This window comes from Cucurbitaria berberidis (assembly GCF_010015615.1).
Source record: "Cucurbitaria berberidis CBS 394.84 unplaced genomic scaffold K460scaffold_2, whole genome shotgun sequence".
Lineage (NCBI taxonomy): Eukaryota > Fungi > Ascomycota > Dothideomycetes > Pleosporales > Cucurbitariaceae > Cucurbitaria > Cucurbitaria berberidis.
Genome location: NW_024468936.1, coordinates 5,492,849 through 5,516,344, shown reverse-complemented (window position 1 = coordinate 5,516,344; position 23,496 = coordinate 5,492,849). Strand labels below are relative to the sequence as shown.

At 52.2% G+C, this 23,496-nt stretch overlaps 8 protein-coding genes across 8 annotated transcripts; 7 read left to right on the top strand and 1 right to left on the bottom strand.

Moving 5' to 3' along the window:
- Nucleotides 1–2,745: 2,745 nt before the first annotated feature.
- Nucleotides 2,746–4,248, top strand: K460DRAFT_375727 (uncharacterized protein; the record flags this gene model as incomplete). The annotated part of the gene is made up of 2 exons (XM_040934800.1): nucleotides 2,746–2,767; nucleotides 2,816–4,248. 2 exons carry the CDS (start codon nucleotides 2,746–2,748, stop codon nucleotides 4,246–4,248), a joined length of 1,455 nt encoding a protein of 484 aa, XP_040791539.1.
- An 829-nt stretch (nucleotides 4,249–5,077) lies between these two features.
- K460DRAFT_275492 (Hydroxyisourate hydrolase) lies at nucleotides 5,078–5,488 on the top strand (the record flags this gene model as incomplete). The annotated part of the gene is made up of 1 exon (XM_040928047.1): nucleotides 5,078–5,488. One exon carries the CDS (start codon nucleotides 5,078–5,080, stop codon nucleotides 5,486–5,488), a length of 411 nt encoding a protein of 136 aa, XP_040791538.1.
- A 1,878-nt stretch (nucleotides 5,489–7,366) lies between these two features.
- Nucleotides 7,367–9,098, top strand: K460DRAFT_353894 (uncharacterized protein; the record flags this gene model as incomplete). The annotated part of the gene is made up of 3 exons (XM_040931749.1): nucleotides 7,367–7,418; nucleotides 7,504–8,659; nucleotides 8,711–9,098. 3 exons carry the CDS (start codon nucleotides 7,367–7,369, stop codon nucleotides 9,096–9,098), a joined length of 1,596 nt encoding a protein of 531 aa, XP_040791537.1.
- A 1,575-nt stretch (nucleotides 9,099–10,673) lies between these two features.
- K460DRAFT_404231 (uncharacterized protein) lies at nucleotides 10,674–11,390 on the top strand (the record flags this gene model as incomplete). The annotated part of the gene is made up of 1 exon (XM_040936707.1): nucleotides 10,674–11,390. The coding sequence occupies one exon, from the start codon at nucleotides 10,674–10,676 to the stop codon at nucleotides 11,388–11,390; it is 717 nt and encodes a 238-aa protein (XP_040791536.1).
- Nucleotides 11,391–15,600: 4,210 nt separating this feature from the next.
- On the top strand, nucleotides 15,601–16,003 carry K460DRAFT_375724 (uncharacterized protein; the record flags this gene model as incomplete). The annotated part of the gene is made up of 3 exons (XM_040934799.1): nucleotides 15,601–15,717; nucleotides 15,780–15,827; nucleotides 15,875–16,003. The coding sequence occupies 3 exons, from the start codon at nucleotides 15,601–15,603 to the stop codon at nucleotides 16,001–16,003; spliced, it is 294 nt and encodes a 97-aa protein (XP_040791535.1).
- Nucleotides 16,004–17,061: 1,058 nt separating this feature from the next.
- On the bottom strand, nucleotides 17,062–19,098 carry K460DRAFT_364899 (uncharacterized protein). Its single transcript, XM_040933082.1, has one exon. It carries the CDS (start codon nucleotides 19,004–19,006, stop codon nucleotides 17,417–17,419), a length of 1,590 nt encoding a protein of 529 aa, XP_040791534.1. The 5' UTR covers nucleotides 19,007–19,098; the 3' UTR covers nucleotides 17,062–17,416.
- A 140-nt stretch (nucleotides 19,099–19,238) lies between these two features.
- K460DRAFT_384934 (N-terminal nucleophile aminohydrolase) lies at nucleotides 19,239–20,589 on the top strand. The gene is made up of 5 exons (XM_040935518.1): nucleotides 19,239–19,334; nucleotides 19,405–19,467; nucleotides 19,563–19,657; nucleotides 19,709–19,921; nucleotides 19,975–20,589. The coding sequence occupies exons 1-5, from the start codon at nucleotides 19,328–19,330 to the stop codon at nucleotides 20,359–20,361; spliced, it is 765 nt and encodes a 254-aa protein (XP_040791533.1). The 5' UTR covers nucleotides 19,239–19,327; the 3' UTR covers nucleotides 20,362–20,589.
- Nucleotides 20,590–21,476: 887 nt separating this feature from the next.
- K460DRAFT_375717 (uncharacterized protein) lies at nucleotides 21,477–22,336 on the top strand (the record flags this gene model as incomplete). The annotated part of the gene is made up of 4 exons (XM_040934797.1): nucleotides 21,477–21,489; nucleotides 21,591–21,822; nucleotides 21,943–22,108; nucleotides 22,208–22,336. 4 exons carry the CDS (start codon nucleotides 21,477–21,479, stop codon nucleotides 22,334–22,336), a joined length of 540 nt encoding a protein of 179 aa, XP_040791532.1.
- Nucleotides 22,337–23,496: the final 1,160 nt, after the last annotated feature.

Here is a 23,496-nt window from a genome sequence, read left to right as displayed (position 1 = left end):
TATCTTAGCGCTTCGATGATTGGATCAAGACCTTAAAATTATTAATACTAGTATTGAAAGGTGAATTTTATTAATGAAGTGCACCTAAAGCCTTACCATTAGTCTCCAACTAAGGGCCTGTTCGGTGACCTAGGCTGAACTGACCAGATTGGCCAGAATTGGTAGGTAGGGTAATATGGATCTGAAACTAGCGTTCTATTTAGTATTCTATTAGTTTTATTCTAATTTAAATAGTATATATAGAGGGACAAGTTTACTAGCAACGCTATATAATTTTAAATTTTTACTAGTGCTTATTTAACTTACATTTAACCCTATTTAGCAGCTTCTTAAGGGCTAATTTTTACTAGTAGTTAGTAGTAGAATAAATTAATAGATAGCTCTAGAAACGCTAACAAAAAACAAGCTTTACTGTATAGAAAATCTGGTGCCAGTTGAAATAGAGCGCACCGAACAGGCCCTAAAAAGGAATATATAATCATTCTGTTCGTTTCGTCATGTTGCACGTGATCGGCAATCGATAGAACTCAGCCACGGGCAACATATCAATATCAGGTCTTTGAGCGCATGTTATTCGTCTACTCTTCGAATGCTCTGTCAGATCAAGATGAAAGGGGATCACAGAATGCACGAGGTTTCTCATTGGCTACTCCCGCACTTCACCTTCATTTGTAGTAACTATGAAGGACTATCTATGCGACACAAGTAAGTTGCACAATCGATATTGGTCTGAAGTCATACAAGACGACAGCCACCTTTGCTCGTGCATCGGAGATGAGACGGTGGTTCCAGCACACGGGGATGAGGACGTGACAAGAGGAAATAAGGACTTTGCAAGAAGAAGGCTTCCTAGAGACTGATCGGCAATACCATAATGTCGGTCAGCATCTGCCGGATCGACACGTCTACCACCGTTCGCTGATCGGCAAATTAGAGACGGTGGGCCGAGTGTCTCGGTTCTGTTATAGCAAGGCATAGAAACGGATATAGTACCTGGGAGGTTATGTCCAAGTCATAGTAGGTCAAAGTCAAGTCAAGAGGTATAAGACTGCTGATGTCAAAGGTTGGTACTATACACCTAGGATCGTGAACAAGATGACGCGTCTGGGTATATCTGTGAAGCCTTCAACGCCGCCTGGTCATGTATATAGAGTTTGATGGAGTACAAATCTCGGATATTCAAGGGACATCAGCATATGCAGATGTTGAGTGTGGTACAGCCTCGACCCTAGGGAGTCGAGACCTGCCATGGCCCGCTGCGGCAATAAATCCCCGAGCGCAAGGGAGGGCCTTTGGAGGAAACGCATGGTTGCACAGGCCTTTTTGGCGAGGGTCGTTGACTGGCTGAAAGGGGGAAATTGCGCAAACATTTGCGGATAAACCCGCGTAAAGGGCAAATCGCATGGGCGAAACGGCCAGTTGTGGCGCGGTTTGTTTCAGATGAATTTTAAAGGTCTAGCAAATCAGGCACAGGTGTTCCTGGAGTAATATGTGGAGTGCATCCGTGCTTGACAGCGGTTGGGCCAGCGAAGGAGAGGTCCAAGAAGAGTGGAGAGGCCGATTTGACCAGCATTCTTTGACGTCTTGGTGGCTTGCGTCGAGCAGCAAGTGTTGCCGTGGACGGGCAGTGGGCAGAGTATTCCCGCTGTCAGCGTCCACAACGCGTCAGCTGCGGCGTCGCAGGATGCACAGCAGATGGAATGCGTGAAGGGCGTCGCACGTGGGTGCTAGATAAGAGCGATATCGATATATTGGCCAAGGCATAGCAGCTGCACCTATGGAGCCAGGTGCGGCCTATCATCCGAACTGGAGCCCTGGGCGCAGTCTTGGTCGACAACGTTCCGGCTAACCAGGGCGGCAGATAGAGTGCGAGACTTGATGAGTCCCGCAGAGGAGCGGACTTGGTCTTGTAGATGAGGTCGTGCAAAGGCCCGCGGACGAGCAGGCTGAGAGGCAGGTGTTCGCACCAACGGCTAGCCCTGCAGAAAATAGATTAGAGTTCTGCATCCTTGGTGCGCCACTTGCCAGGAGGGGACATGGTTTATTAGCAGTCAGCTGCAGGAGAGAGGTGTGTGCAAGTACATAGCCGCGCTCCCCTCGCCAGCCAGCCAGCCAGCCTGGTGATCGCGGCGAGTGTCTGGTCTGTTGCAACACCATAGCACGGCAAAGGACGCTTGAGACGTTTCGTTTTGTTTTTGGAGCATCTCGCCCGTGTGCATATCACAGCGTCTGGCCCCAGCGGGACGACGAAACACGCGCGGCTCACAGTACGAGCGAGGCCGGACCCACCCCCAACAGCCAGCCAGCCAGCCAGCCCCGGCTTGCCGTCAAACTCATCTTACTATACGTTGCTGCCGCTCCTTCCTGCGGCCTCCTCACCACCACCACCTAGGGCATCCTCACTTCTTCCTTCGCCTACTCGCTATTCTCTCGTCACTCGTTACTTTTTCTTCTTTTTACCTTTGCGCCTTCTTCCTGCCTCTTCAGGCGCTCCTTGGCCGTCGCCACTTCCCCATTCGTGCTCGTCTAGCGCCGCACCTTCCTCGATCGCACCTTCTTTGTCCTCGACCACCACCAACCACCACCACGCACACGAGTCGTTGCACCCGACGATTCTCGTAGCCGAACACCTTCAGTCGCGCAGCGTCGCACGTCGCCGGGTGTGCCGTCGCTGACAGCTGGCCCAAGTCGATTCTTAACCCTGGGTTGCCGATCCCCTGAATCCCCGCCATCACTTCTGTCAACATGTCGGCCCACGCAATGCGAGGTAGGAGCTATGAATCCATCAGGGCTCATGCAAGACTAACTTATCCAGACATCGAGAATGTCTTCCGGTTAGAAAAGCGCTGCGTCCAGTGCGAGAAGCTCCCGCTGTCTTGCGAAGGCCTAGCATGCGGGTCAGGCAAAGTCTGCGTACAGATATCGCAGACGTGCGACGTGTGCCCGTCGGTCAAATGCTCAATCGATCCTACCGCAGGGCCCTCTGCCCCTAGCAAGCCGAATGTCGGTGCCATCGCTGGAGGCGTGATCGGAGGAATCGCCTTCATCGCCATTCTCACCTTCGTCGTCTGGAAATACTGTCTCAAGGGCAAGCGGCGGCCCATCACCGAGGGCGACTGGCAAGAGGTTGATATGGCACAGCAGGAGAAGGTGGACAACGACTTTGCTTCACGGCGGAGCGCGCGAGCATCGACACACACCGTCACCTCGATGGCCTCGTCCGTGCTCACCCGCGCTTCCAATATCATCCAGATTGCGTATATCCCCGGCGTTACAAACCGCTCAGGGCCCGGATCCCCCGACCTGCTCGTTCCGCCCGTTCCTCCGATTCCTTCCATGTCACCGTCGTCAGGTATGGGCAGCCCATACTCGGGCTCCGAGCAGCACTTCTTCGTTCCAGACTTCCGAGACTCGATGGCGTCTACCAGCACCGCGGGCCGCACTAGCATTGCACCAAGCGTCGCCCAGCGAGGCAGCGTTGCATCGACCATGTACCGCCAGAACGCAATCGTATCGCCGCTGCCAGCCCAGACCGTTGTGCGTGGAAAGGCAGCTGTTGTCAGCGTCAAGTCTACTGCATCGAACAGTCCATCCGAGACACCAAGCTTGGAGACACCACCAGTTCCCCATATCGACCCCAAGCATACCTTAAAGCCCATTCGCATCGCCATGCCGGGCCTCAGCCCGTCGAGTTCGATCCGCACTACCGCCCAGCTAGGCCCTGTCCGCGCGCTGAACATCACAAAGAAGAAGAGTTCCGACATTACCCCTCCCAAGAGCTCCTCTGCCTCGACCGCCAGTGCCGAAAGGACACTAGTCAACACACCCGAAGTCCTTGTGCCTTCCGCGCGGCCCCTCACAGACTACTCCGTAACTTCATCCGACGACGGCATTGCGCACGCCCGCGCTCGCAAAGCCGGTCAAGTCGACACAGACTCTGATTCCGAGGACGATGATCACGAGCGTGCACGACGAAGCCTTCACCGTAACTCACTCAGCGACCGCAGCTCAGGCTTCACCGAGATCCAAGATACGCCTACGATGAACCAAAGCCCTTTTGCCGACAGCGCGATGCTAGAACCTGCACGGCCGGCCATTTCACAGCGCATCACATCGTACGACACATCTCAGGGTCTTCGCACACCCATGACACCTATTGTTGAAGAGTCCATGTCAAAACGGGGGAGTACCGTGTCCAACAGGAGAGACCAGAGTCCCTTCTCGGACAGCAACAGGAGCGATCTGTGAATAGGAGGTTTGACCGGGTTTGACACGTTGTAAGGCGTTTTGGGTGCATGCTCCCAGATTCAGCGGACTGGGAGCATTTTTTATTTGCGTTGGGAAGATATAGCCACAGCGGCATATCTCTATCTATTCAATTCTACTGGGGCCTGGACGTGAGCTGGGTTTGCATCTCAGATGCATTTATTGATATCCAAGGATCCATATGATCTATCTTGTTATGTGCAATGACAGCACTTTTTACTTTTGTATGTACTTGAGCGAGCTGCAATGAAATCATTGATACCAATCTTGCCAGGAACTGTATCGCAAGGGGGCTGTTCTATTTGGAGGTGGTGGAACCCACAACCACCAGACTGGACCGGCCATAGCCATGTTTCATGCCATTCCGCATCCGTCATGTCAAGTTGCACCAAAGGCCACATGTGCAACACATGTCGGCTTGTGCATCAATGCACCCGCTCTACACAACTGCTGCGGAATCCCGCTGTGACAGCAAGGGCAGAGGTCGTTGACGGCGGGGGCTCCCGTGGTGATCGGCGGGTGGAGCTAGACGATGAGGGGCATCGGACAGCTCCGATGTTGATCTAGAGCTATGGTATTAATCGCCTCAAGATCAGTTGATTGCTCTCTATTTCTCGTCGCATGTTTGAAAACCAGCTCGACAAGCACTACGCGTAACGAGCGCTACATCCCACGATCATTGTCAAGCTTACCAAGCTCACGACTTCAAGCTCCAGCTCCTCGTATGCCAGCTCCCCAAGCAACGCAGCGCATCGAAGCTCTCTCTCGCCAATTGAACACCTCCCCCAAGTCTTCTTCAACCACTTCAACCATGGCAACCGAGAAGAAGCCCCCAATCACATGCCACGTCCTCGACACCTCCCTCGGGCGCCCCGCAGCCTCCATACCCGTAACCCTGACCCTCCACAATGCGCAGCAATCCTCCTCCAGCGAAGTGAAGAAGTTTAGCGGTATCACCAACGCCGACGGACGCGTTACAAGCTGGACGCCCTCATCACCCTTCTCCTCTGACTCGCTCGAAACGGTGTTTGCGCGGGAAACTGGGCATCAAAAGTATAGTCTGACTTTTGATACGGAAGAGTATTTTGGGGCAAGGGGGATTAAGACGTTTTTTCCCGAGGTCGAGGTTAAGTTTGTGGTTAGGGAGGAGGCGCGGAGTGAGCATTTTCATGTGCCCGTGCTGTTGGGGCCGTTTGGGTATACGACGTATCGGGGGTCGTGAGGAGTGGAATTGAGATTTATTGGTGTCTTTTGTTTTGTAGTAACTAGACTCCGCCCATAGATGCTCCCAATCTCCTTCAGACACTAAAGCTCAAGAGAATTACCATGTTGTCTGTCTTGGGGAGCAACAAGAAGTGTCTTGAGACAAGTGGTGCAGATCTATACTGTACGAGACACTTGTATTGTCTAAATTGACGCAGCAGCTGCGATTCAAGTTGCAGAGTCATTTACGTGAAAAGAAAAGGATACTGGCCATGTTCTTGATGTTCAAGGTTGAGTGACGTACATGATAATAATAGACAAGATTAGTACATGTCGTTGACTGGCGGATTCCAGTTGTTGCCTCTGAGACACCATGGGGACAATAGTTCGAACTCACTAGCTGGTTCCTGCATTGTCGTGGAGGATTGGTAAGGCAATGAAAGCTAGCAGCATCGTCGTATCTTGGATCGACCAAAGAGGTGCAAATCGAAGGTTTGGGCCCAGCGCCCATTGTGCTGGACTCGGCATCTGGCAGCACGGATACAAAGGCCGCCAGTGGTTGAGGCGAGTCGGATCGGCCCCAACAGCCTCATTTCACGCGCTTCGTCTCATGGATGCGAATGCGCCTCTTCGAGGTGCTAGATTCAGCCTCGGGAGCCCATGGTTCACACACACGACAGGCGCAACCAAGATTGCAGCTGCGATGCCGCGATGGATGCTATGCGAGGAAACCCATGGGAATGTTTTCTTTGCTACTCGGGCCATATGGCCGTCCAGATTACCTCTTGTGGCAGGCGCGCCAAAGGGGGAAGGGATCGTCGACAGTAGCGGGCAGCGGTGAAGGCGCCTGGGGCTGTGATTGGCGGCGGATGATTGGAAACCCAAAAGATCACGTTATCATGGCTTGGCACAAACTGCGTCACTCCCAGAAATTGCTCGCTCGTCCTGCCCTCTGACCTCATCGCGAACGCCTCACTGTCATCGTCACCAGCAAGCACAATCCCCGTACCCACGCCCAGCAAAGAGCCTCATCGAGCTTCAGAGGAACAAGAAGCACACACCCTTCCAGCCAGTCCATCGCAGACGTCTTGGGGGTCCCGTACAAGCGCGCGCGACTGCGTGGACAGAATCTTGCGACAGCTGCGAGCGTCATTCCAGGGGCTTGACGTCACTGTCAAACTTGGACAACCACAGGCTGCTGGCACAACAAGGGGGCAGAAGTATCAGTCTTTCGGAATCAAGAAAGGCCTACCCCGCATTTGGCGCACTTGATTCCTCTGCTCAAGGTACGTAGCTGTGTATGTGTGTGTGTGTGTTATCGTTGCGCTTGCTTGCGCCGTTGTTTTTTTCGCCACGTCCCTTCCCCCCCGTCCGCCTGCGACTGCGACAGCCCTCGCACCCAGCCTATCGCGCATGTCGACATTGAGTTTGCGCTGACCATCTTGGTGTCCCAAACAGACAGAGTGACTTGCGACTCGAGTCATCAATAGCCGGCACCCGCGCCCGGTGTAGAGCGAGACAAAAAGTCGTCGCCGTCGTGTGTCGAGTGAGAGGCCTGGAGAGAGAGTGAACAGGCCCGAGTAGCACAAGCGATCGCCCTGGACACCATTGCTACGTCACCACCCCAGAGTATGGCCGCCGCAACCCAAGCTGCGCGATCCTCCCCCCAGACTTCCAACATGTCCTCTCCCAAGGACCGTAAAAATAGTCTTCCTGTCGTGGCCAAGATTGAAGGTGTGTATGCCCTCGCCGTTGCCCTTCCCCCATCCTGTCTCCGCCAAAGCCCTTTCTTCTTTGTGCACCCACCCACTCACTCACTCACACATCCATCCGTACTTGCGTGTGTATCACTGTCCCTTTATTCCTCGTCGCAAATGCGAAGCAGGCATGACTAACCATGGTGTCGCCCACAGAGCCTACCAAGGTCGAGACCGCAACCAAGGATCAGCGTAAGCAATGCCCCTTTGCGCTCGACACCCTCACTGTCGCGCATCGCATCTGTTAGTCGGTACAGAATGCTAACCACCAGAGCAGCTGCTGCCCCTACCGAAGCCGCCGACCAAGACCTCAAGCCCGTAATCACCACTACCACCACCACCAATGCGCAGCCGCTGGCGCCTCCACCAAAGCCCGCGCCCACGACAACCGGTGATACACCCGACTACTTCAACACTGTACACAACCCCTTCTCGTTGGAGCCAAACGTCTTTGAGCAGTCCTTTGGCGGCAACGGCAGCGTAGAGACTCCCGGCGGCCGTACCGTACTCCCGCCTGTCGCCAACATTACGTCACCATCACCACTGCCCGGTATCACGCCTGGCTGGCAGTCGTTGCGCGCAGGACCTCTGAGCCCTGCTATGCTCAGTGGGCCAACGGGCCAGACCGACTACTTCAGCGAGTCGTTTAGAGGCTTCCCAACCCCCAACGAGTCTTCGCTCCGCACTGGTCTTACACCTGGCGGCGGTGGGTCCATGTTCCCGGTTCCGAGTCCTAACACGCAGGCCATTTTCAATCTCCAGAGCGCTGGTGTCACGCCTGGCACTGCTGACTTCCAACAGTCTGCTATGCGCGCAGCCGCTCAGGCTAACCACAACAAGCCAATAACAAGCGCACCAACCTCTCAACCCGAAGCAGTATCCGCAGGAATGGATCGACAAAACAATTTCCAGCCACAACAGCAGCGGCCTCCAAACGACCCATATGCAAATCATGACGTCAGTAGTGCGGCTAATGACCTTTTGTCCTTTGCAAGCCAGAACGGCGGCCCTCGTAACGGTCAGCCCCCGTTCTCCATGCCTCAACAACCACAATCCATGAACGCTGGACACATGCCCGTTCAACCCATTAATCAGAACCATGGTCGTCGCGACACCAAGGGCTCCATCAACAGTATCCAGTCTGCAGAGACGGGCGACTTCTCCGAGAGCGGCCAGAGTGAGCAGACCAAAACAGCTACGCGCTCACGTGCAAAGAAGGGCGCCGCTAACGGCAAACAAGCTGCTGGTACCAAGCGCAAGGCTGACGATGCCCCGAAAGGAGGCAGGAAGAAGCCCCACGCTGCCCCATCGATCGGTGACGACATGGAGGATGACTCTGACGATGAGAATAATATCAAAGAAGAGGAATACGACAGCAAAGGCAAAAAGATGACGGACGAGGAGAAGCGAAAGAACTTCCTCGAGCGGAATAGGTACGCACACTTTTCCATTCATTTGAAACAATCCTGCTGACAGGCTACAAGGGTCGCTGCTCTTAAATGCCGACAACGTAAGAAACAATGGCTGGCCAACCTGCAGTCCAAGGTCGAGCTCTTCAGTACAGAAAATGACGCTCTGTCTGCTACTGTCACTCAACTCCGCGAGGAGATTGTCAACCTCAAGACGCTTCTTCTCGCCCACAAGGAATGCCCCGTCTCGCAAGCCCAAGGCTTACATGGAGCTGCCATGAACAACTTCCTTGGGAGTGACATCAACCACCAGAATCCCTACGGAATTGCACAAATGGCACCCAACGGCGTCCATATGATGCCTATGCAGCCCGGCCAGATGATGAACCGGTTCGTATACCCACCCCCTCGGATACCGAGTGCTGCCGAACAAGAGAACGCACACTATTCTCCGAAATACTAGACGTCGCTCACTCGCTTCCAGGTAAGCATGCTGGAGGTAGGCTTGCCGTCTTAAGCTAGTTGTGCCGCGTTCCGCCGCAACGTCATAGCGGCACTCGACAACATGGCGTGCGTCAAAAGCGCCTTCACGATCAAGACGAACCACTTTACGACCTTGTAATTCACCGCACATTACCCTTTGCTCTCCTCCCCGCGACGTCAATTTCAAGATGCATGGATTGGCGTCTCTAATCTTGGCGTACGTCATGATGGCATCTTGACCTCATCAGGGAACACAACACTCCCGGACACCAAAATATCTCGTACCTTTCCTTACCGGGCTGGATGGCGGAAACCGGAAAGTAGACTACGCGAACATGAACGCTCTCGTCGATGATTCGACGCTTTTCCTTCAGTAACCTGTCTTCACAGCCTGTGTACATATGGTGGATTCCTTTCACTGGTGTTGTGGCGCTTATACACCGTCCTCTTACCTTTGACGGTCCGCAGTTTAAACAGACCTTGGCGTTATGGTTTTCCTATCTATTGTTCGCCCGTTGGCTTTGGGCCATCCTTTCCTTCTGGTGGTGTATTCTTGAAAGATCTTGGTGGTAGGCTTCCCGCCTCTTTTGTTTCGAGTCTACGCGACAATCAAGGCGGTGAGCGTAGTGGAGGAAAGGCAAGGTTGCATTGCATGTTTGGTAAAACGTGCTGATGCGAGACGTGTACGTATACGCGAGTGAAATGAAAACTTTAATTCAACACGTTCGTGAAGCAATGATGTGTGATGATCATCCTTTGGACTTCTGAACATGTGCGCTTCTCCGCTGCGAGCTTTTTCCGACTGGTTGCTTTCTGCTTCTGTTGTCTTGGCACCGCTGTTCTTCTCTCCACATGTCTCACCGCCAGTCCTCATGCCGATCTTTTGCACCTCATTTCCTCACCAGCTGTACTTCCCCATCTTCACCTCTCCCTTGGCACTGATCCAAGGTCAATTCTCCACTTCTCGTCCCGGGCCTCAGGGCAACACGCCCAACCCTCTCATTCTCCGTCCCCCATGGATACATGATATCCTTTTTTTAATTTCCTACCCACGGATTTTCTTTTCCTCTGGCCAAGACCGAGTCCTTTGAATCGGGGCATGGGTTCACTGTGGGTTGTTAGTCCTAATTAGTAAGCGATGGTAGAGTATCTTGTAGCCAGGCTATGTGACGCTACTGGGCGGACGGTGTAAAGCGTGGTATATTAGTAAAGGTGTGAGTGTTGGAGCGCAGAGCCAGGGACACTAGTTGAACCATGGGTGAGCATTCTACTATACCATCATTTTCGCTACACTTTCCATCCAGTTGATAAGTTTAAACATGTTTCAAACTTGAACAGGACTTGAGGCTGGTAAACTTTGGTTCGTGAGAATGAAGAACTAGGGTTCAGGAGACAAAACAACTTCAAGTCTGCAATTATCTTAGATTTTTGAAATGTATATAGCCATACCAGCACTGTCTATCCTGCTCTCAACACAACTGCCTTCAACATCGTCTACACTCTATATTGTTCATTCTACAAATAAATCACAACCTCTCTCCAATCTAAAATCAAGATGTCACAAGAAGGGAATCAAATGCCCACAGCAAGTGGCATGCCATCTCCAAACCAGACAACCCAAGAATCCAACACACATCCACCGTCCCATTCTCCACCCCCTCGCCCAACATCCGACACTAGCGAGCAGGAAATGGGGCAATCCTGCGAATTTCACTCCTATTACTCTACCACGCCTGCGCCCGTCCAGCAAGCGCAAATCATGCAGCACGAACAACACTCTTGGATCAGTCAGCAAATTGCAGAAGCCCAAGAGGTGTTTGCCAGGATCGAGAGGCTGAACAGGCGATTAGAGCAAGTTCGGAGTCGCCGGGAGGAAAGAATGGTTCGCCTTGGTGAGCTACGGAGGGAGTTGCTTGCGTTGCAGCGTGCTGGGTCTGATGCCGACATTGATGTTAATGTTGGTAATGCCGTTGGCGATGAGGGGTCGTGGAGGGATTCGGGTGCTTCTACGGTGCGGAGTGGAAATGCGCCGCGGGGCAGCATCGAGGACGTTGGCAATGTTGTTGATGAAGGCGACGGGGCCGAGGAGGATGCCTTTGTCGACGATGATGCACATTTACCCGAGTTGGCACTTTGTCGTTTTTCAAGCCCATGGTACGACTCCTCTGCCCGCTCTTATGATGGGGAAAACAATGAAGACATTGTACGAAGAGACGGGAATGCTATAGGGGGGTTTATCTCAGATGGCGATATGGTATACTGGTCGGAGTAGGGAAGGGAGGCTAGAAACCCTTTAGTGAAGCTTCTTTACGTTTATACAACAGACAAACGCTTCTATGTGCATTGATCGAGGTGATGGTGCTTCACGTCGCCCCCATTTGCTAGTTTGTCCCTGCTCATGGGATAACCTCATACAAACCTAGCCACAACCTATTATCTACAACAAGTTCCTCACTCACTCTACCATTCATCACTCCTCTGTTTTATCTTCACCAAGCTGGTTTCTGGCGCTTCGTGTAGCGTCTCGAAGGCGGACTGAGCCGTGCGATCCGCGCGACCCGAGTAGCTCCGCTCGTGCTCGGTTCGGTGGATGGCTCGATATCCCAAAAGGCCCTCGCGGCCGAACCTCAGTTTCAGCATGCAGTATCCTTGTGTATATGTTGCGCTAGGGCGATGTGTCTGAGAACGCTGGGTCTTCTAGCAACTACTCCATCTACAATCAAATCGAGCACGAGTATTTGACACGATGAAGCTATCGCTCGTTCAGACGCGAGTCTCCGACGTTGGGAATACTGGCTGGCTTGGTTGCGAATAGTGGAGCGCTCTGAATTCAGCTCGCGGGACAACCAGATCTTCCGGTAGATGGATGAAGCTGATAATCAAGGAGACATGAAGGGATGCCCGCCGTTTCAGAGGAAATGTAAGAATGGGTGGAAAGATGTGGGAACTTGCAAGAGAGGGTGCAAAGACCATATGTGGAGATGGTATTCGGCCTAAAGAAAGATTTGAACGGTCATTTCACTAGTTCTACCTTTGTTGCTGGGAGTGGGCTCGTAGACTTCGAAGGGAACCATCAGGAGTCGAGGATCTGCGGTAGTTTAGATGATCGGCATCCGGTCTAGCGCGAGTAACGTCGACACCATGTCTTCACACGTCTTATTGGCCGCCCTGTCCTCATTCCTGCGACGATCTGATTGTGAAAAATAAGATTGTGTTTAATATCGTAGTAATAGATTCCGGAGATGCAAATCCAACAAGTCCCGTTTGGTCTATGGTGAGGCTGCCGTGATCTCGGAAGCGTTTACTGATCGTCGCACATTGATGCCGCATCTGGAACCGACCGGCAACCGCCTCACATTTCTTGACGATCCGAAGGACGATATCACCATCTTTGTGACATGTCACCGGGTACTCTTTTTCTCGTGCCCAGGAAAGCACAATGTGCTGGCTGGAAGTCACTCGTTTGTGCCTAGCCCAAAATGATCGTTAACATCCTGAAGGAACACAATGGCCTCATCTAAGGAGGCCTAATAGGTGAGACAGGCTGTGAACCTGGAGCAAGGGCACTGAAAGACATTTCACGCCCCTCGATCTACAGAGGTCGAGCGGCGTGTGATACAACGACTGTGGGAGGATTAACCTCTCACTGGCTGCCTTGCGATTGTCTTGTCGATGTTCTTCGTGACCGCCAGTATTCAAACACGGACCGTCATAACGAACGCCCTCTCTGCGAAGTTATCGTTTCATGGTCGGGTGGTCGATTGGCCAGCCGTTCAATGAGGCGTTGCCGGTGGACGTCGGATTCAACGGAGCGTGGGAAGTGCAAGTGCCTCGGGAGAACAGGAGCCTGACTCAGTGTCAATATAACAACAGAAAAAAGACTCAATTTGACTTCTCTACTACCTATACCTTACACAACCGAGGTATACCGAGGAATGTGAGGCAATCATAGTAGAGGTGAGACGATTTGCTCGCGCGAGTTGGACAGCGACCCATGCCGCAATAATTCCTGCGACAAGCTTCAAGCATGGAAGCTATCAGATGGAATTGAGTGCTGGGTGGGAGGAACTGCCGGTGAAGCAGCAACGCCTTGCTGACGGCCGCCATGGTGTTGCCAGCCCTCAATTTGGACCCTTTCCGCACGGCTGATGGGCTTCGAAGATAACTGGGCGATTGTCAGCCAGCTGACCAGTGATTGGTACATTGATATAATTCATTGTCGCCGATACCTAGGCCCGTGCGAGCGGAAAATAGCAAGAAGTGTGCATGAACATCCCTAGCATTGAAGGACACAAGCTGGGCTGGGAACTTGGTCTGGCGTGAGGTTGAATTCCTTGGTATCTCCGCCTGAGTGGTTTCGGCGGCACGGCTCCCAAGGACATTTCGAAACGACCCGGTCAGTAACACCGGTGACGTTGTAGGCGCAGCAAAAGAATGCAATGGGACCTGAGCAGTGGGGTACCGCAAGCCAAGAGCCACTTCACACCGGCCAATTCATGCATAAACTGCGTCAGTGACGTAAGAGAGCTTTGCCCTAGATATGTGCAGGACATGAAAGTAGGATGATCCGCCGTTCAAGGAGTAAACTGCACCCTGTGGGAAGCGACACGTCTTCTTGCAGGTTAGGGTAGACCAGAAGACTGGAATCTGGAGAGTGCCTCCTAGAACAATCGCAATGGCAAATAATGCCCCTTTTGCGGTACCTGTAGTGGAGTACCTCGGCCTGCGCCATGTTCCGCTTGATTATCCTTTGAAGTGGAGTTGACGGATGCATCTTGCCGCTTCTGGCGGGTCGCAGCGGTCAAACAGGCTAGGATGACCATGACCTGCTCTCACAAAGAAGCTGAATCTGAGGCGTCGTCCCACCCCATGTTCGTCCGCCGGAGGGGCACGAGCCTTCGCTATGAGTACCGACGTCGTCCTAGGGTGTTTATTGGCATTGCATTGTCAGATGCTGTGACATGATCTGGCTTACAGAAGACCAGAATTCGTAATTATGCGGGGTAAGGCCCGGTGTGCTGAATGACAACGAGTCCTGTTTGCAAAGGCGCAATAGGAGCTGCAGATCGATAACGGTAGATCGGACCTTGGGCATTGGGCACACGTTCGCGTACAGGCAACACGTAGCCGTGGAATCAGCTGTTCGGAACACTAACAGGGAACCTTTCCTCGTAAACGTTATCTGGGCGAGGATGTATGATGAGGTAGGGATGCATAACGAAGACTTGTGTATCACCGAGAATCATCAGCCTGAGAACGGTACCAGATTCCTTCAATAGACAAACGTTAGGTACGGAATAGGGAGCCTCCTTGCTCCTCATGGTGATAGCTAGATTGCAATCATCATACACGGAGAGTTTGCTTTCCAGCCCGAAATGCCCAGCGGTAATGTTTCAGTGCCCTGTTCCCGGATACATCGGAGCATTATGCTTATGGCAATGGAGGTACTCCTGGTCAGCTTCACGCAGCTTGTTGTGCTATATTCGGCACTACATCTGAGCGGTATTCGCGTGTACGATGCACACCGGAGCTTTGTGTCATGCGAGGCCTAGACGCGTGAGATGAATTGTTGGAACCCCAATGCTGGCTTCCAGAAATGCGTTGTCTGGAGGTAAACTGGGATTTGAATGCAGCCATGTCTAGTGTATCGTGTGTTGGTGGGGATGTCCCTGCGAATCGTCGAATCCTTCGGGAGTTTGGCAGATGAGGCAGCGATGAAGCTAGTTAGGGCAACGCAACAGCACCGGCGTTCTGTAACTCCTTGATCCGGATACCATGGTCGGATAGGTTAATGTAAATCGTGGACATTTACTTTGTGGGTGATGATCGACATTGAAATGAAGTCGCCAAGAACCATCCCCGCCAGCGTCGCCGTGCTTCGATGACACCACGCGCACCCTCGAGTCGTTCGCAAAGGCTGCAGAGGAAGGGAATGCATGTTGCAGGCTCGTTCTGAGCTTGTGGTGGCAAAGGGATCGTCTTAAACATCATGGTCATTGCATATGACCGTGAGTATGAGGACGTGGCAGTTGCGTTGTCCGTCAAGCGAATAACCGAAATGCAAGGCACATCACCAACCCGGATGTGGAACCAGAATTTCAGATATACTGTACTCGGCAAAACAAGGCGTTTTTGTGAATGGATAGCTTGTGTAGTGTAGGGCGCTGGCTGCGCAGCGTCGGCCTTACTCGCTGCCCAATGAAAGTCGGTTGGGCTGATAGGGCGAGAATGAGGCGAACGGCAGCAGTGCATACAAGCCCAACTAGTGGAATCTGTCAAGACAGCCCGTTACTGTTGCAATCATCAGCAGCCGATGTGATCTGCCTATCTGGGAAGGGCTTACTACCGCAGTTCCAAAGCTCCGACGAAGTATAAGATTCCGTGCCCAAGCTCGCCTTCGATCCCTCAGCGCATAAACGGAAACTACAGCTGGAACTGATCGTCTCCCTTCAACGTGACTACTCTATAACAAACTCCACGAAATGGCTGTCGCAAACTCGTACTTCGTCCCCGGCTATGGCATCTCAAGAGCTGTAATCCAGAACGAGATTCGCTACCATTGCGGTCCTGACGCGATCGTTCGACCATACACCTTTCAGGTATGATTAGCCGTAGCGTTTCAATACGCGTCGATGTTACAATGAAGCTCATATATCATTAGGGACGCGATGGCTTCTTGATCACAACTGTTGGTCCTCCATTGACCAAGGTACTTCGCTCGCACAGGCCCTCTCTCCACAAAGCTGACTGGACTAGGCGCAAATCGATGATTTGAAGATGTCCTCGCGCGAATACGAAGAGAAGCAATCGCGCATCGCCAACGAGTCCAGTGTCTTCGTGAACGCACCGATTTCGATTAATCAACGTATACGGCGGGGTCAATGATTCCCGGCAACTCGACCAGTATCTTTCTCAGTACTTTAGCGGGGGCGGCGGATTTGCAAAAGAGTTTGCCTTATGTCCTGTCCTTTCTACGCCTGTAATACGTTAGCCGTCTCTTTCCTGTTGAATTGTTTTAGCGTGCATACCTCTTTCGAGCGAAGAACTACGGGATTAGTTCCACTATACGTTTCGGTTTGTCTTTCGTCCTTCGCGACTGGTGTTAAGGGATTATGTCTTCCATAGGACTTATCATGTCGACCGCCACTGTTGGCGTTTATGAAACGAGAGCTGGTCTATTCATAAATAAAAACGCCGTTGCTCTATAATCTGCACTCCATTGCATATTTCGAAGAGTGCATTGTTGCAATGCGATGTTATAAAGGCTCGAGAAAACGGACACACTACCCAAGATGAGTACCCAAGGTGAGTGCATGTGGCGACTGGAAGGCCTGAGGCCAATAATCCCAATACTGACGGTGCGATACAGGCTGAAAAACTGTTTGGAAAGTCTTCAATCGCCTCTTTCGACGGTTCCGCGCAATGGCATATCAAATTCGACCAGACCGTTTCGCTTGTGCTTAAGGAACGCATTCGCCTCTCGTCCACGAAGTTGTATTAGGGCTGTACCCAACGGCGCCGCATGAATGAGGGTCCCTACAGCTATGCTGCGTAATTATATCCCGAGTTGGCCTAAGGTCGTGATTGCGACAAGAAAAGAAGCGAACGATTCCTGCCTGAGCACCCAGGGCACTCGCCCCAACTTATACTGACCGGGAAGCTTGGCGAGGCCAGACCGGTGCCACGTTGCCCGTGGCCTATGGTGCCAACTGAACAAGCCGAGAAATGAAGGACATGGGAAAAGCTAGGGCGATGACGGTGATCAAACCGATGGTAGATGGTGAGGCGACAGCTGGAGCCGCATCTAGCAGGCATGAACCAAAGAAGCGTGATTGGATGGAAGCCTTAGTAAGCTAACCGGTGAAGTCGAGAGTCAGGACAGGACGCCTTGTCGCTATTATACTACGTCGTCATCACTAAGCATTGAGGATAAAGAGTTAATTGTTTGATTGACTCATTTGGTAGGGCTATTACAGAGGCACCGTGGCCACGTAGCCTTGAATATTTCGATTCCTACCCAGTGATTAATGGTCTATCTACCTTTGAGCACCTAAACGCCTAAGTTCTCCCTCTCCTACACCGTGGGCGTGTCTTGCGACCAGGTCGCGGTATTTCTGCGATGCGAGCGTCCTTCTAATCGCTATCACTGTCATTCCCGCTGTCCGAGTGTAGAGAAGTGGATGCCTTCGAGGCAGATGCTAGAGTGTCATCATTGGAGTCTGAATCCGAGCTGTCGCTATTCCCATCCTCCGAATCCGAGCTTGAGCTCTCATCGTCGCTACTGCTGTCGGAGCTGCTTTAATCACTCGAAACTTCACCTCTTCGCTTTCGTTTCTGCGAGTCCCTCCGAGGTGGAGGCGCAAGGTTTTGCAACATGGGATTGAAACCGTTTGTTTGCGCAACAGCTGGCAATACAGGTGCTGTGCGACCAAGCGCCGTCAATAGAGCCTCGGCGCGCTTCCGTTGTAGCCGTCGGATATAGCCGTCACCGTTGGGATGATCAAGCAAACTCTCGACGTCACCCTCGACTTTTCTTCGCTTCCTCTCCTTCGTAACACGTTCTTGTAGCGCCTCTTCTTGGGCTGCCTTGCGAGTTTCGGGATCGTCCATTGGTATTGGATTTTGTGCGTCTTGCTCGTCCAGTTCTTTCAAAGCTGCTTTGCACCTCTCCTTCAGGCGCTCAATCACTCCTGCTCCTTTTAATCCTGCCACGTACTCGGTTAAAGCATCAGAATGCTCGTCTGGTATGCGGAAGACGTTTAGCGCATTATCTACCACATCGTTCTGCTTCGCTTTGTTGAACTTCCAGTGGTTGCGATTGGTGTGATACTGAGTGAGATACGATATGTAAATGGATGGATCCTTCTTCTTTCCTTTTGATGTGGTCGGGGTCGCAGTCTTCTCGTCACGCGATGGCGGTGTTTGGCTGACTGTTATCGCTGTTGTTTTCTCGGCGGGCGATCCGCTTTGCTCTACGTTATCAGATCTTGGGGTGGCTTCCTCGGTTGTTTGCTTCTTCTCCAGCTGTCCGGACTTCCGCGCTGCCTTCTCTTCCTCGGCGATTAAAGAATGAAGGTTGAAATTGGAAACTTCAGGCGGCTGAGAGACGGGCCCTGTGCCTTTTTGCTCGGCGACCCACTTCTTGAACAGGTCTTGGCCAGTGTTACCATCAGTCGTTTTCGTATCTGGAGTGAACGCAACAGACTTTCGACGGTCCGTCTGTGGTGGTGAGCCTGGAGGGTGCTTGCTCTTGTGTTTGTTGGACGTCAAGTGCTTTTGCGGTGTTGCAAATGGCGCCAACTCTGTTTCGGTAGACGCAAGTAAAGTTGGTTGGCCATTCATAGACACTGGCTCGTCAGGTGAGAGAGCTGGTTGTACAGAGTGGTCATGCTTCGATTGGGCATGAGTTACCGTAGGCTCAACCTGAACGTCATCGTAATCATCTCTTCTGCGCTTCTGCGGCTTCGATTTCTTCTTTCGATAATTTGAGTCACCCTTTGGACGTGCTGTCTGTGTCGCTGGTGATCCCTCTGTCCCAGACTCCACTACTGCATTGATTCCTGAATTGGTAATGGTCGGAGTACCAAGGTCGGGCACTCCGTTGGTTTTTTCGTCCTCTTCGCGGGCCGTTCTGGTCTTCTTGGAGTTTTCGCCATGACCCTCAGCTGGCTCAGATTGGTGTTTTCGCTTGCCAAGATTTGACGATTTTCCATTAACAGCAGGCTCGACTGGTGATTGGAACTTGTCTGGAGTGTCTTTTGCGGCGTGTTGGGGCTCCTCGCTGTGGGAAGAATGGTGTTCAGGCGCGGTGACTGCGGATTGGTCCTCGTTCTTGAGGGCGAGGCCCAGTCTCCGCCAGGCTGGTATCCTGCTCTCGGGGTGTGCCATGATGAATTTGGAATATGGAGTCTTTTTACATTATGCAGAGATTAATTCGCATCGCTCACGCCCGAATCAGCTGGTGCCGCTTGATTTTGTCAGTATGCAAAGGTCGAATGAGAGGCGACAGGCAGAGAATTTCGGAGCTGACGGCGACGCGCTAAGCCTAATCGCGACGGAGCTTTGGGCCAGGCTGCATCACAACGCGTACAGCAACCAACGACGACCACAATTGCAGTCCGGATCCCACACCCTTAGAGCTTACCCAAATCTCCTGAAGCTGCCGCTGAAGCTGAAAAACCCAAATACTCATATACATCGGCCGCCATCATGTCTGGTGCGTTGCTAGCTGCTCCAACAGCTCTTGTTTGCGGTTACCTATGCTAACAGTTGCCCTCGTCATGTAGGAAGCGCAGGCTACGACAGACACATTACCATCTTCTCCGATCAGGGTCGCCTGTATCAAGTCGGTACGCATACCATCTCGCCGTTCCTCATCGATGCGGCGTCCTTGGCCGCTATATAACTCTCACCACGAACCCTCGTTAACATGACCCCCTCACAGAATATGCATTCAAGGCAATCACGGCAGCGAACATCACATCACTGGGAGTGCGGGGCAAGGATTGCGCAGTAGTCATCTCGCAGAAGAAGGTTCCAGTACGTATGGCAGCAAAGAGCGGCTCAGCCTATGATTGATGTTGTGTACAGGACAAACTTATCGACCCTACTTCCGTCTCCCACATCTTCAGGCTCTCTTCGTCGGTTGGCTGTGTTATGACTGGGTCTATTGCCGATGCGAGGGCCTCCGTGAGCAGAGCGCGGGGTGAGGCTGCCGAGTTCCGCTACAAGTTCGGCTACGAGATGCCCTGCGATGTCCTGGCGAAGAGGATAGCGAACATCAGCCAGGTCTACACACAGCGCGTAAGTAATGCCATATGTAGGAATGGACTTGTAGTATGCTAAAGATTGTATAGGCTTACATGCGGCCATTGGGCGTCGCCACCACCCTCATCTCCCTGGACTCTGAGTACGGACCCCAACTCTACAAGTGCGATCCGGCAGGCTATTACGTGGGCTACAAGGCAACAGCGTCGGGTCCGAAGACGCAAGAGGCGCTCAACTTCCTCGAGAAGAAGCTGAAGAACAAGGAGCACGCCGAGGGTAGCTGGGAGGAGGTTGTCGAGCTGGCAATCACCGCATTGAGCACTGTCTTATCCGTCGATTTCAAGAAGGGCGAATTGGAGATCGGAATCGTAGGAGGACCCAAGACCAATGGCCAGGACGGCACAGACCCCGCGTTCAGGGCACTCACCGAGGACGAGATCGATGAACGGCTGCAGTCCATTGCTGACAAGGACTAGGCAGTTCGTTCCTCAGAGCTGGAAGGGTTATGGATCGCTGAGGTAGGATCGCGATCTCAAGCATGACGATATTTCCAGGTAGTATGATACGGCCTCTCAGACGTCAGAAATGCTTCAGCAGCACCATGAATCAAGACGTTAGACTACTTTCCTGCATAAGCGCAACCGTGAAACGAGCAGCCGGAGCCGGATGAGGAAGCCTGGGTTCACAGCCTCATGACTCCACGTGGTTTGAATGTCCTATTCGCCCATAGCTCAACGGTAACTATTCTCAATGCCACCTCAGCTGCAACGACCCGCAAGTCCTCAGGAACAGATTGTGGCATAGATCATCGACGTCATGTTACTGGCTCCTAGTGGTCGGAGTCTCCAGCACAGCCGTCGCGTGGCTGACACCGCTTCTGCAGCCGAGGGTCGTAGAGGCTTGTGGCTTCTACTCAGAGTATCCATCCGTCTCGTCATCTTCAGGTTCACTCAGCGACGAGCACGCGAAAGCCGCACCGCTAATTATAAGCCTCGGCCAATGACATCTCGTACTGCGGCTGATGTACAACAGCTCCAGGGCTTGGTTTGCGGCCTTACCCGATATGGCTACAACGCTTATCCTCTTTAGTCCATGTGGCGCTTTAGAGGCTGCTGAGACGCCCAGCCCAGCAGTGTCCAACATGCCCACTCCAGCTGTCATGGTACGGGTCCAAAAAAATAGGTGCGATGCCTGTACGGCCCTTGCGTGGTGCTTTTTCTTCCTCACTCACTTTGCAGTTGGCAATGCTACTCTTACACCTCCATACTCAAGCCCTCTTTGGCTTCAACCGACGCTGAATGGACCCAGCGGAGCCAGCTCGGCCAGCTGGACGCTACTCATGGTCCAAATGTGGAACTTTGCGGCGACGTAGCGGCGGGAGCAGCCCTGGCTACTCCATCGAGCCTTGCAGAGAGAATGCTCCTGCTACTACTCCTTCATCATGAACACCTGTTTACAACTCTATTTAACACTCGCCACGCCGCCTCATAACTCCTCTACAGCAGCAAGTCTTACTTCTATTCACACCTCTCAACAGCTATCTCCCAATTCGTCGCCAGTCGGCTTTAACATACATTCACTATCCGCCACCATGTCCGACGGTCGTAAGGCTACCCACCCGACTTCCATCACACTCACACTCATATCATCATATCACTATTATACTCAGCAAATTCAAGATGGAATACTGACACTGGATCTCTAGTCAATGATGCACGAGCTATGAGGGTAGCGGAGATCATGTCCGACTTCCGCAACCTCCAACACTACCTTGTCCAGCTACGCGCCACGCCTACAGCGGAAGAGTACTACCTTGAAGGCTACTCTCTGCTCCGACAGTGCACAGCCGAAGCCCAGACCATCCTCCAGACGCCCTTCTCTAGCAACAGCGGCGGAGCCACAGGGGAACCAGAGCGCGAGAGACAGCAGTTGAGGGCGTAAGTTATTTCCTCTTAGCATCTCCACTATTCGACACCCAAAATTCTTGGATGTACGCTAGTGATGAGATGAGATCTCGAAGTGGAAGTCTTAGAAGAAGATTGCTGACGTCAGAACAGTATCATCACAGACGCTGCTGTACGACGCTTCCAGTGTCAGAGAGCTTATCTACGAGCCCACGCTGGACTACGGTGGATGAATAGCCGGAACAGCATTTTGCGCGGTCAGAAGCCAAATGCGAGTCATCTCAGTGCGCTACAGCAGATTGATGCTATACTAAGGAGTGTACGTTTGACCATTACCTTTACCTGCCCTGTTCCCACCGCTATCTTGCTGGTAGATAAAGACCTTAATGGTAGAATTTCGCTGATTGCCTGACTATAGGAACTCCTCGCCACCTCAGATGCCTATGTTGAAAACACGCTACGCGCCCAGGATACTGCGCAGGGCAAATGGCTCAACGAGGACCCATCGCTGGCACAGATCCAGCAGGTGCTCATGTCGAGGTCATAGGAACATCATCCCAACGGGCACGTCGGCTGCGTTTCCCTTCACTCAGAGTACGCCTCTCCTTCGATCGATCTCAGTCGCATATTTTACCACGATACCCTTTGATACGCGCCATTGATTCTTCTTGCCGCCCACGCCCTCTATACCGGTTCAACTACGCATTACGCTTCACTATCGACTGCTACGACCTTTCACCAACTTCAATTACTTATCGGCCCTTCTTCCTTCTACAATGCCTATACATACCTTTTCTGGAACACCTCGGTTCGCATCACTTTCCCCATATTCTTTCGGCGCGTTGTTTCGGCGCGTCCGCATCGTCCATTTTGTGCTGGTCACATTGTTCAGATACATACACCTTTTGATAGCCCCTAGCGAGTTTCGGGCGATAGTTTCAATTAGCGTTGGCGTTGGTCATTTGGGTTAGCTGTACGCTAGCACTCCAATTTGGGTACTATGAAGCGGTGGAGCATAAGAAAACGGCATGGTAAAAGCATGGGATTCCCGATATCCTGGTTTGAGTTCATCAGTCGCTTACGCTACATTGTTTTCGTTTATTTTTTTCTAATATTTTCTACTATTGTTTCTTATTTGCAGTCTTCTCTTCTCCACCCAGTCTGTCTTCGCTTCATGTGCATATGTATCTTCTTCATACTTGGTAGCCTATCAAGGAACAACGTTCTGGCTCGGCCATATCTTCGGTATCATGAGCTTCTGAAGCACCCTCTAGACTCTACCAACGACCCCTCACAACGCTATTGCGCAAATATGAACTATTTACGGGAACTGGCTCACTTCAGACTAGCGAGTAGTCTAGATGAGGGCGTTAAGTGCATGGCCAGCTTGGAATCGTACCATCACTGCGGAGCTACAGTAGTGCCTAGGATTCAAAGGCATAGTTTTGCATGTCTATGAAGCGCGTTGATGAACTATAGGAAAATGACTACCGATAGGACAACATTGCCAAGTCCTCCTTACGACAACACCACCAGATTTCAATCGTTCAATCCCGCGGGCTTTGCTAGTACAATACAAAGCACTCCCTTAGCTGGCAATAGTTCTCATGTGTTCACCGTTTCAATTAGAGGGCTCTCTTTACTGTTCTGCAGAGTGCTGCGCCGACGGTTCGGCATCGCCATTTAGGCAGGGATCATCGCGCACGC